The following is a 12753-nucleotide window of genomic DNA, read 5'->3' on the forward strand; positions in this document are numbered from 1 at the left end:
AAAGTTTTGAAGTTTAAAAGTCTATTTTCAAACGTATTTGTGAACTGAAAAATGTTTCATTCACCTTAGACAGCTGCTTTCTTCTCCACTTTGTTTCACATCCTCACAACTGACCCTTTAAAAGACTGTCCACAAGATGTACAGGGATATCTGTACAGTTACATGTACAGCATGTAACATGCTCATACTTTAAAATGCTCATACTTAAGATATTGTGGGCAACCAATATAATATTCATTTGTAATATAATTTTTTATCAGTGCATATCAGTATCAGGAGGATATCTGCTTTAATATGTTTATCCATGTAATCTTATAATTTGTTTATTCTGTAGATATTTGTATTTCAGCATGACTTTACATGTCCAGACATACTGTATGTAAAGTTTTGAACATATATCTATTTCTTTCTTAGCATCAGTTGTGACAGGATTTCATATAATGTCTCTGCCACTGCTATAGTTGAATTATTACATTTATGTAAACATTTTAAAAACTTTTACCATGTTTGGAATTAGTGAGGTTAGGGAGAGAATAATATAAATCTCTTATAAGGTCATGCTGGTGTTTTACTGTGACTTGCTATATTTGTGTTAAATATCAAGAGTCATATTTCACTTGCAGATTTGTATGGAAAACATGCTCTTAAAACATGAGTCAACACTTTCGATGTTTGAAGGTGTAAAAACAATTTAAACATAATCTCCTGTTTCAATAACAAGCAAAAAATAAAATGCATTAATTGAGTAGCTGAAATGGATTTTAGCCTTAGCCTCAGACCAACCTCAGAGGGAACAATAATTCAGAACATACTTACCTTGCTGGATATAGTTACAAAATAAATTATCAAGTTCCTGAAATGATGGCCATAGCCTGACTCCAGGCCTGATATCTGCTGCATAAAAGGAGGTTGCAGGCTGTGGGTCACATAAGACAGATGAATTAACCTAAATGTAATTACAACATTCTGCTCCCATATTAACTTACAAGCCTTTTTAAATGCTGTACTTTTTTCCCTCATGTTATATTCTCTGTAAAACAGCTCCTTCATAACCCCGTGATGATCACACGAGAAACTTGAGCAAAAGTAAAGGAAGTCGGGATACTGCTGTGCAAAGCCATTATTGATAAGACCCAACATCAGCGCAGTTATTGCTTACTGAGGCGGAGGGTCGCCTGAAGGCAGAAACAGATCGTCATTAAAACAATGTACTCACCAGAGCTCCTTTCACTCCTGCTGAAATAGAGGAAAGTCTGTCAAGCCCAGTAGTTATCCTCTGAAAACTGTTGTCACATTCATGTAGTCTCTCGAGCAAGAATGATTTTTGGCATCATTATCACTGTATTACAAGAGTTCATGCACTTCTGAAACTCTGTAGATTAATAGATGAACAGACAGCTAGGGTTCATTGGCCCCAGAGAGTTAAATTATTCAGTATCAGCCAATATTTAAAGCATATTATTGAGTCTGGACAGGTGACACTTCAGTAGTCTCTCCCTAATGAAACAGGACTTTACCTGTTTCTCAGTACTAACGTGTTGTAGTAATGAGAAATATGGCTGCACAAAGAAATTATTTTCTTTCTGAACTCCAGGTCAATAAGTTTAGGTTGCTATACAATGGCATTTTTAACATTCAATACTGCATCACTAATTGTAGGAATTATATCAATCATTGCCTAACACAACCAAAACTTGCAGAGCATTTCCTGTTCAAGGGAGTCTACTTAAACCCCTTTGCTTGTATCAGGCTTCATTTCTCTCTGTTCAAAATCATGATTAATAAAACAAGTGTCCACAGCTTACAGGAATGAAAGAGAAATCGCTGATATTTGTAGGTAAATGATGCAGAGAAGAAACAGTGTAACACACTCAAAAGCAGACGACTGTAGTGTGTGCTTTCTACTATTTCAATAACTGGATTTTTTTTTTTTTTTGGTTTTTAACCTGACAATAAAGCAGGGAATATACATGTACTTAATATGCAAATATCACCTAATTTAATGTCGATGCAGACTGAGCTGACCAAAAATGCTGTTGTTCTACGGCGAGCTTGGGAATGTGGACATTGATGTTACTTTAAAATGCATTCCTGTTACGAAACTAGAAGACAAAAAACAGTGTAAGATATCCTGTAGCAGGACAAGCAAAGCACACCTGTAAAAACTATGTGCACCCACCTCTGAAGTGTTTTCTTATGTTAACAATGACAAGGTTTATTCAGTTAATTGAACAAATTAGGACAACATTATCCCACCAACAGGTGGCAGCATGTCCTCCAAAAATCAAATCTTAACAATTGTATCTATGGAGGGGTTGGAGTGGGGGTCTATTTAGTCATAGTGTTGGTCACGTGACCATGCCAACACTTACGTAAGCTCAGTCATTGCCATGTGCGGAACCAGTGACCCTATTATGAAGGCACAATCATCTAGAAATAAAGCTAGAACAATACCTGGGAATTTAGTTGACTTTGCAACTAATTTAAAAATGTTTTTGTTACCTTTAGTACATTTTGAGATACATTTTTAGATAGCAGTACAATTAGAAATACTGGAAAGAAGATATGCATGCTGTTTGCCACATGATGAGTGTGACTCCACAGGTCACGACACCATGGCCTCGATTCTAAACGCCTCAACAGTGAAAAAAATCGTATCATCACCTCCTGAAATGGCAAGTGACCGACTGCTGGACTGCTGGTGATTTCACTGTGAAACTGGCAGGAAGTTGTGAAAAGGGATGTGAGCAACATCGTGATGTTACTGGTGACATTTGGCAGTGAGGGGTTTCAGAAAGAAGTATTTTCAGGAGGCTCTAATGAGTATCTGAAAGGCCAGACCGAGTCATCGGTAAAGATCATCTGCCTGCACAGGCAAAGATCAAGCAACTGGCCAATTGTTCCCCATCCACTTCCTCATTTTTCAATGAGAACAAACTTTGCAAAACTGAGCAAACTCTTATTTCCACATACTGTAGCCTACATTGGTTTCATTCTGCCAGTGAAGACACAGGAAAGCATATCACAACAAAACAAAAATACCTTCTGACTTGAATGCAGAATAGACCTATGTATATTTCTTACTTCAACTTATTTCTGATAAATAAGGAGATGTAGTTAACTACAGAGCTACCTAAGGTCTTACTCATAACATACTCTATTATCTATTTTTACCAGTTAACCAAACACTAGATTTAATACAAAGCGGGTACAAAGCGCAACGGCTGCTTTCATCTGTTTGTTTTCTTTGTTCAACTAACGTGGGCTATTTTGAAATTACAATTAGGAAATCACTGAACATTTCAGTACTCCCACTGGCTCAGCGCTTTGATAGCTGTCACCGCCTCTTCTTCATGCTATCTCAACCGAACGAGGAAAGAGAAGAGACGCGCAGACTGTCACTTTATCTGCCCCATCACAGTAAAGCATTGTCTGCGCCTACGTTTGTTGCACCAATCATTAGCTGGCTACAATGGGAAGGGTCGGACAAATCTGGGTTAGGTTGTCAGTCAGGCGTATTGGGTAATAACAAACCACCCACTTATTTGTGCTGAGAGTCACGAGAGTTCGAAGTTTAACGGGGTGGAAGAAGACATGAGGTCGCATGATACGCACTGATTCTTCGCGATTCCGTGCGAGAATTGTTCGCGGGAAGGATTGGTGATGTTGTGTTTGTGACATTCAGTGTAGCAGCAATCCGCCTGCAATTGTGTGCTCCGATACACGGGCAGTGTATTTAGCTAGCTAGCTAGCTGGCTACAAAGGGGGAAGTAGGGAAGTCGTGTGGAACAGAGGGGAGGTGGTGTTTGAGAGGTACCTAAGCTGGCTAGCAGTGTTAGCTAGCTATCTAGCGTAGCTGTATCACACACCACCAGATCCCACCGTGTTAGCTTGGTAGCCAGCTGTTTAATCAGAATAGCTAACATTGTTGATTTTACACAAACGAGCACGCATTGTTGACGTTTTTTGATCCGACTGGTGCCGTTTTCTGAGGCGCTGGCAGGATAGCTCTCTCATCCTATTCAAATCTGCAGCTGAAATATCTTACGACCATTTTAATAAGACAGTGAATTAAAATCTGGCGCACTATTGTAATGCCCTGCATGTGAACGTATGTTTCATTACGCCCTGTTCTCTGTGTACTGTATGTCATTCAAGTGATCGCTGGCAAGCTAGCTTACCAAGCTAGCACACTTGTCGAACTAAATTAGCTAGCTGGCTAGCTACCCAGTCAGCTAGTTAGCTAGCTGGCTATAGAATAGCTATGCAGGCGAAAAATAGGGTTGGGATGAAGAGATAGGGAAAGCTGCATTCAGAATTCCTGTTGGGATTTTTTTTAGTGGTTGCCTAAAGGACTTGTCTTGGAAGGCAGATATTTGACATCAAGAAGAATGAAGAAGTTTTCACGAATGCCAAAGTCCGAGAGCGGTGGACTCGGAGGAGGGTCTGGATCGGGGTCTGGTTCTGGAGTCGGCAACTACATCGGGAAAGTGTTCAGCGTCGGCCGATACCAGGTCACCATAGAAGAACTGATTGCAGAAGGTACGCTGGTATACATTCTTTAACGTGCATTTAACACTAAGTACATTACTCATACTATATAATAATTAATTAAATTTGAAATCCGACTGTTTCTACAAACAATCCATAGAATTCCTTGAGCTACACAGCTTCTAGAACAATCTGTAAAAGTTCACTAATTTGCCAGGATACTTACTCTGTCTAGGTAGTAACTTTAAATAAGGTGTTGTGCTAAGAGTGGAAAACGTTGTCAGAGAAGTATTATAACAACCAATTATCTGGCGAACTTTGCAGTCATGTGTTTTACAGTGTACGTTGACAATTGTTGGTGAACAGATCTCCCCATGGCATTACGAGTGGGTTCCTTTCCCAGGGAATCTTATTGATCAAAGACATACCAGTTATAACCATTTCACTATGCTCCAGTCATGTCACTTTGCAGTAATTGCTTCCATTTACTTTCATGGCTACTTAAGTTTAACTTGCACACCAGTGTGCAGAAATATGCAGTACAGTCAAGCTTCTCAGGTAAAGGTGGCATGTCTGTCAGATTGCTGCCTCCTTAAGTGCTCTGGCTACTGAATATTCGCACGTTTGCTTTTATTGTCTACCCCTGTGCCCTGGTATACTGCACCGGTGTTATAGACGGGGCGTAACCTACATGCTGCAGATAAGGGGGGAAGGCGCTGGAGTGTTTTGGCAGTGGTTTGAGGGAGGCAGAGATGTGCCTGACCCAGCTGGGGCGAAGGGGCCCACCACAACAGATTACAGCTTCCCATGCATCCCGCGCCAGGCCTGTGCCTGCGCACACGGTTTCCCTCGCCCATCGTGTGCAGTTTCAAAACTGGCTTTCCAGTAAAGAGGAAGTGGGAGCGGTGTGCGCTACAAGGGCTTTTGGGCCTCAGTTTTGCTAACGGTGAGTGCGCTGTCGAGGATCAGTTGGAACACCTGGGGAATGTTTTAGTTCTTCACCATCCGCATCCACTGTATTTACTCCACCAAGCTGCTGACCAAGACCCGATAAGAGGCACTTTTTTTTTCTGGCTACCACGAGTCCCCCCAGACTAATTTCCCTGATAATACTGTCAGACCCCTCTCCTCCCAAATTAACTGGAAATCGGTGCCCGTGCCCTGCTGCTAGACGTGTGTCGTCCCTCCCCTCCCATTCTTCTGGCTCCGCTCTCCTATCTTTCCCTGAACAGATTCTGTTAGCTGTACGCCCAGGCACGACATCTCTGGCTCCTTACTGTACTTGTGCACACTCCTCCCTCTACGCTCAGCTTCACTGCACTTGGATGCCCTTTGGCACGGGCCAATTCATTTTCACCTGTGTGACTCCCCAGTGGATGAAATGAGCTGATTCTCCCCCCACCTTCAGGAGAGGAGTCACCCACCAGCTTCGTTTGCATGGTGAAGACCCTTGCTATCTGATTGAACCAGGGTTTCCCTAACACACAGATAACACAGATCTGTCCTTAAGCGGTATGATTACTCTGCAACTCTGTGTTGCAACTTTATCTTGATCAGCACATTTCTACGAACCACCCACTGAATGGTCTGGCTTTTAGTGTTTGCTTATTAGTTGAACGGTTTCAGTCACAGTGAAATGTGCTTGTAAATGTACTCCATTAGACATTAATTTTAGTAATGAGTGCTGTGCTGTACTTCTGTTTTGTAAGTGGTATTTTGTTCCTTATTCTGTTTCCGTTTACCAGTGGCCTGTCACCCTTGGATAAGGGTGTTTGGGGGAAAAAGAGTGAAAGCGGTAACAGTTTCTAGACTTTCCATCTAGTGTACTTCAAGTCTGTCGCTTTTTCTGTGTTTAAAAGAAAAAAAAAGCAGTCTGGATAAGATGAAGACACGTATTTGACACAGCGGATTTGATATTCATTGTCCTGGTTTGCATATTTTCACTTTAAAACATGTTAAACGAGTTTTTGAGCAGTCTTATTGCCTCATGTGACACCGGCTTTGTCATGCAATGTGTTGTATTGTTTCTCGCTGTCTTCCTCCCAGATAAAAGCCCTGTGTCTGTGGAGGCCCAGGCAGGCATGTCCCTGCTAGATAAGCTTGACACTGACTCCTGACCTTCCCTGTAATTGCGCAGGGTCTGATTGTGTGCGTCGCTTGTGCACCCGGGTAATTCCTGAAACGCTAACGAGAACGCCGGTCCCCCCCCTCGCGCCCGTCCCGTGCTTTTTTTTTTTTTTCCGCAGCTGAGCATATTTCGATGCCCCCCCGGGCATTGCCGCGCCTTTAACGCCAAGGACAGAGGCGCTCATTGGTATGCAGCAGCGCAACGGAGGTCTCACAGCCTCGCAGGGACTGTCATTTATGTTGCGCGACTTTGCACTGTACACAGTGCCTTTGCACATCGCGGGACGCCTCGCTCGCAGGGAAGGACAGAATGGGCTCTTTAAAACACGCTGCCACCAGAACTGCTTGTTTAATGGAAACGGCGGGGTCCTCTGAGAGCCGCGCACAGAGGAAAAGCCAGCAGGGACATGGTGTGCCACAAGCAGGCTTTTCTCCCAGGGTTAAAGTGAAGTCACTGATCGATTTGATTGATATCATAAGCAACTTCCTTTTTTTTTTTTTCTTCAAAGCCTTTACAGAGACTTTTACACTTTGAAGCCATTCATTTGTTCATTGTTCTTAGCCGGCCCAGAACACCAGTTGTAAAGGCACCTTCTACTGCAGGAACTCATTCATTTCCCTTCACGCCTTTTAATGAAGTCAGGCACCCCTTCGGAGGAGGATGCAAAAACAGGCCCATAGCTCACATCACAGGATACATCTGGGCAGAAGGCAGTTTTTTTTTCCCTCAGGCTTTTTTCTTTTTTTGTCTTCACGTCAGCTACCGGCTGCATTACAGAAGAATAAGCCCCAACTGTTTGTCCTTCCTGGCTCGGAGTTGTCACGAAGCGTGTATATGGCTAGTGTGCATTTCATCACAGCCAGTAACCTCAAAATTGTTGCTTGTGCGCTAATGAGCAGTGCAGTGGCTGTCCTCTGGTTAATTGTGTGACCTGGTGTTTTTGTTGTTGGAATTTCCCCGGCAAAAAAAAAGAGGTTTCTGAATGACAACAACAAAGCAGGGCCAGGGGTTTCACGATTTCCCTTGGGTTGTTCACCGGGGAGTTTTGGTTGACATTGCCCAGGCGAAGGTTTCACAATTGAGGGAAGTAAAAGATGTTCCTTTTGCAAGAACTCAAGAAGCGTTCCCGCTGAAATACCCCTAAGGCTCATTAAAGTGGCAAGTCCAGTGTGTCAGCAAGTATAGTCACAAAGTGAACTGGCAGGCTTGCTTTTCCAGTGACTGACATGCGGATAGACAGGATTTTCTACTGAAAGCGGCTCTCCCGGCAGGAGTGACTGTTGCTGATGAATTTGCATCAACCCCCAAAACTTAGGCCTTCAGGATAAGAACCTAGGAGACCGTAGAGGTGTGTGTGTACATACATGCGTGTGTGTGTACAGGGCAAACAGTCACTGTTGATATTCACTGGTATCTTCCAGTAAATGGAGCATGGAGGGTTGTCAAACAACAAACACATCAGCGCTGGTCGCACACCTCGGTCACCCCTCACCGATAGTATCAGGAAGTCAGAAAGATTCTTGGAAATAGCGCTGTAGTCACCGTTGTTTATCTTATCGTCGCTGTAGACGTCCTAAGTCACTTGTCGGGACTTTTTTAAACATGGAAATAAGCCAAAACTTGTATTCTAGAAGATGTGTGGTATATAGGCCTGCTGTATGTAGTAGACCTCCCCTACAGTTGTCGTAATCACAGAATGCATTATTAGGTTGCTTGAAAGTCTGAAAATTCCCCTCAGATGAAACCTTTTACATGCAGACTTAAGACTAATTCTGTTGTATTTCATGCCCTTCCCGATTTTGATGATTCAGAGTGAGTCGTCTTTGAAACGGCCTGAATGTAGGAACTGCAGTTTCGTTGTCTGGATTGAGTTGTTTCTTGTCGTAGATGGAATCAGGAACAGAGGCACGTTTAAGGACGCTGACAGCGCTCAGGTTGATAATTGTCATTTTTGGCTGTGTACCTCTCTATTTAACGTGCACATGACGGCACAAACAAAAAAGTGAGGGGTCGGCATTCCCCGACCCGCCTGTGCCACCGCCAGCTGAAACTGAGCATGCCAGGTGCCCGCAGAACTGTAACATCCTTTGTGCTCAGTGCATTGTGGGAAAGGGCCTCTGACTTCTTCTCTTATCAGGTTATGAGGAGTCTTTTTGAAAAAAAAATCATCCCCGCATTTCAGAAACGAACATTTAGGCTGACACGGCTTTTAAAGCTAACCACTTTGTTGTGGACATGAAATCCAAAACCTGCGAAGTTAAGTGCGCGTTTGCAGTGCCTGTTCAAAAACGCAAGCGGAGGGCTTTTCTCAGCGCCAGTCAGGTCTGTAACTTGACCTGCAGGGTGTGAAAGATAACAGCGGCTGCCGTGATACAGGCCAGCTCTGCTGTTGAAAGGCGCTCTCTCCGATCATGGCGAACCTGCGAGAGATAACGTAAACAGCAAAAACGCCCGCCTGGTCAAACGATTGCAGTGGTTACTGCAAATATGTGGCGTGTACGTTTTCTGCCAAATCAGAGCTTGGAGAAGGCTCTGTCGATGGGGCTAAGCAGTGAGGAGGTTTGTAGAGGATCTAAAAGTTTAAAAGTGGTGATATGTGGCCTGTGTGTTAGAATGGTGAATTTAAAGTAGAGAAGGGCTTTCTGGAATGTGCTGGCCTGTTTCTCTCTGCTGTGGCTTGCTGATTTAATTCAGGATGAAGAGAACCCTGATTCGGGCATATGCACTTTGTAAACTTTCTTGGTACGACCGACAGATGACCAAGGCTGTCCTACATATTGAGTTTTTAAAAACCTAGTGAGAAACTTGCTGATGTCAGCTTGGTTGTTATTACATTTCATTGTAGGTCTTTTGGGAGTATTGTTTTCATCATGGGGAAATTCAGTCTGCGCTTTATCTGTAAAGATAAAGTAAGACAACAAGAAGAAGGCATTTGTCATTCTTCTATTCAGAGATTTCTTACAGAGATTACAGGGTCATCATGTCAGAATCGCATTGCGCTAAGCGAGTTAAAATAAGTGATTGTTTTGCTCTTCGGTCTCATCAAGTCCATGGAGAACACAGTGCAATACAAGTTTAGAATTTTATGAACACATTCTGTGAGTAAAAAACAGTTTTTATGTAAGATAATTCATATTTTCATATGCCAAAGACCAGTCACATATTCACAAAGCACGTTTAATTTGATACATGCCCAGTACTGCTTTCCCTCACTGACTAATACATAGGAAAACGGGCAAAAGCTTGTAAAAATCTTCCGTTCGAGCTTTGAATGGGCCGCACTGGACTGGGCATGACTGGCGTTAGTCTTTTTTTATAGAGAGCGGAGGGAAGTATGTTGTATCTACATTATTTGCATACTGTATCAGTGATGAATGGAGGGATTGTGGCCCTTTGTTGTCCTGTTCTAGCTTTCTATAAAGAATGCTGGTACGATGCAGCGCTCAGTCCCATGGTGGAGGTCACTTGCTTTGTGTTTGCTTATTGAGGCTTACTGTTTTGCCTTTCTGTATGAACATGCCCTCTTTGTGTTATTCCTAATAAATATCTGAACCCTCTCATTATCTTCCTTTTGCAGGGGGCTCTCAGCGGAGAGCGGTACGGGTCTTCGCAGAGAGAATGTTAAAACAAGACAACTGAAGGTTATTGCACTTGTGCATTATAGGAAACTTTTTAGATCGTAAGCAAAAAAAAAAAAAAAATTAACTTGAAAGCCCAAGGTTAGCGAGCATTAGTTTACATAACACGGCGAGGTTATTTTGGCTGTGTGTTTTGAAAGTATTAAACGGGGCATGTCTTTAAAGAACTGTGGCCACGTGATAACTTCCAGACATGCAAACAAACCAAACCGGCTTGTGCTTACCGTGTATTATTGCCGTGTTTAGAAACCGTTCGCAACTCATTAATCATGGTTAAGGAGTCCTTTGGAAGTTGTTTTTGTTTATTAGTTATCGTTTGCCTTTTAGTGGAAGGCTTGTTTTGATAAGAGGCATTGACATGAAGCCCGGGTACCGTTCCTTTGGTTTTGATTGGCAGTTGTTTCAGCCGGCTGCAGTTAACCCCTCACCCCCCGCGGCGACACGCTGACAGGATGTGGTGCGGTGTCGGAGGGACGCATGCACACGGCGTGCTCGGATGGTGACGGCGCCCTGATGCCGTCCTGCGAGCCGCAGACTGCGAGCACCCTTGCCCCGATCTGCCCGTGCGCGCCTCCACGCGAAATATCACAGCCGCTGAGTCATTTCACCGACCGCTCGACTCCACACGAAATCCTCTGTTATTTTTCAAAATTGTCTTTTTTTTTTTTTTTTAAATGAAAATCCAGACAGTTGCCCTGGATGTGACACTTTGAAGATGAAAATAAACAAACACAAAAGTGTATCCTATATAAATCAGAATATATATATATATATTTTTTTTTACAGAGTTTTAAAAAATGATGTTTACAGGTCCAGATATATCCTTTGAACTTTTTAGTGGTTCTGTTGGTGTCGTACATGCGTCTCCCTGTAGATGAAACTCCATTGTTTCCAAAAAAAAAAATCACTCACAGAACTCTCAAACAAGCAGTCTTTCAGAGGCATTAATGTTTAAATTCACCCTGGTATATTTTAATTTTTCACAGGAAGGAAGGCAATGTTCACTTGACCTTGAGCTCTGACAGAGCTGTAGAGCTGCTCTGTGCATATTCTGTAAGAATGTAAATGCTGACGAGCCTAAAGTCGTTAGATTGCCTTATCTCATCATTTCCTCTCTGTGCTGTGAATGTACAGCTAGCATGACCTGGGAATAACGGACAAATGTTGCCGCGGTGACAGCTGCACAGTTTTGATTGGCAGGTCCGTCGCCTCACGGACACCAGAGCACTGTTTTTCACACACCGCAGAATAAGTCCAACAGATGGGCCAACTGAACAGTATGTTCCAGCGGTTGTAAGTAATCCACATGGATGGAAAATGCAATGATTGAGCTCTTAACTTTAGTTAGCTGGTCAGATTTCAACTTTGTCTTCTCAAAGACTTTTTGCCACAGTTAAATTGGCATTTGCTGTGCTGTGTGTGAGAGGTTACAGTTCACTCATACGCAGAAGTGTGATTCATAATCAAAGGTGAGGACTTGTCTGAAACAGCTGTAGCTTGCCTCAGGGTCACTGCTGTTTACCACGTTTCGTCAGAATACAGGCCAATCTAAACCTGTCTCGGTTTTTTGCTTGACCAGACTGTTTGTGGTCCAGCTGTTCACGATGGATGAAAAATCTGAAATTAACAGTAAAAGTACATTATCTGATACTGGCTCACACTTTCATTCCAAAGTAATACTGTAAAGAAAATGGAGGGGGACTTGTGGTGTGTTACAGGAATGCGCATTTAATCATGTTATTACTTACAAGGCCCTCAGTTAAAGCCAATGCAGTACTCCCTTAATGTGATGAGACGACCTAATTCTAAGATTGATAAGACTTGATAAGATATCTTCCAAAGTACATGACTGTTCAGTGATCTCAGCCATTGTAGCAGTTAGGCTATGGCGCAGTGGGGGTTTGAAGATGAATTTATCTGAAGTTGTGGAAAATGAGCCTTTTAAGCAGGATAAGCAGTGTGCAGTTAACATGAACAAATTGGAAGAGTTCACTCTGAGCCATTAGATGCATATCCACCCTCTCAGTGCAAACCAAGGAAGTGGGCGTTAATGTAGCACGCTCAGATTGAGCAACTTTTTACCTTGGGAGAACGGAGCACCGACTGGTTTTAATCACTCTCGTTGTGATCAGACATGCCCGGTCTTTCATCGGCAACACTCCCTCTGGCAATAGAGGTTTTTTCAAAGCGGTGGACTTTGTGCTTTGAACTCGGACGGCTTGCCCGTGTCTTCCCGGAGCAGTTGAAGGAACCCCATGGGGATGGCAATAATGACGTCAACTCGCAACACGGCTCGAGAAGGCCGCGGACAACACTTTGGTGGAGTCGTGTATGTGTGCCCGTCCCTGTCCGCTTCCGTTCACCTGACTGGGTTCTGTCTTTTTGCCCTCTCTTCACCAACAGCACAGCACGATGCCCCGCTCGTTTCAGTACCAGGCAGGGTTTCAACGAAAGCTAGTAATGAAGCAAACAAACAAAGCTCCCTTTTCCCCCTTC

General features: G+C 43.2%; 1 protein-coding gene across 2 annotated transcripts in view; it reads left to right on the plus strand.

Moving 5' to 3' along the window:
* Positions 1–3540: 3540 nt before the first annotated feature.
* Positions 3541–12753, plus strand: part of bmp2k (BMP2 inducible kinase) — a 47707-nt gene continuing 38494 nt past the window's right edge. For both annotated transcript variants that reach the window (XM_036526252.1, XM_036526253.1), the window contains exon 1: positions 3541–4542. In XM_036526252.1, the coding sequence (XP_036382145.1) occupies positions 4392–4542 (151 nt within the window). In that variant the 5' untranslated portion in view covers positions 3541–4391. The remainder of the gene's footprint in view (positions 4543–12753) is intronic.

This window comes from Megalops cyprinoides, chromosome 4 (genome assembly GCF_013368585.1).
Source record: "Megalops cyprinoides isolate fMegCyp1 chromosome 4, fMegCyp1.pri, whole genome shotgun sequence".
In the NCBI taxonomy this organism is placed as follows: Eukaryota; Metazoa; Chordata; class Actinopteri; order Elopiformes; family Megalopidae; genus Megalops; species Megalops cyprinoides.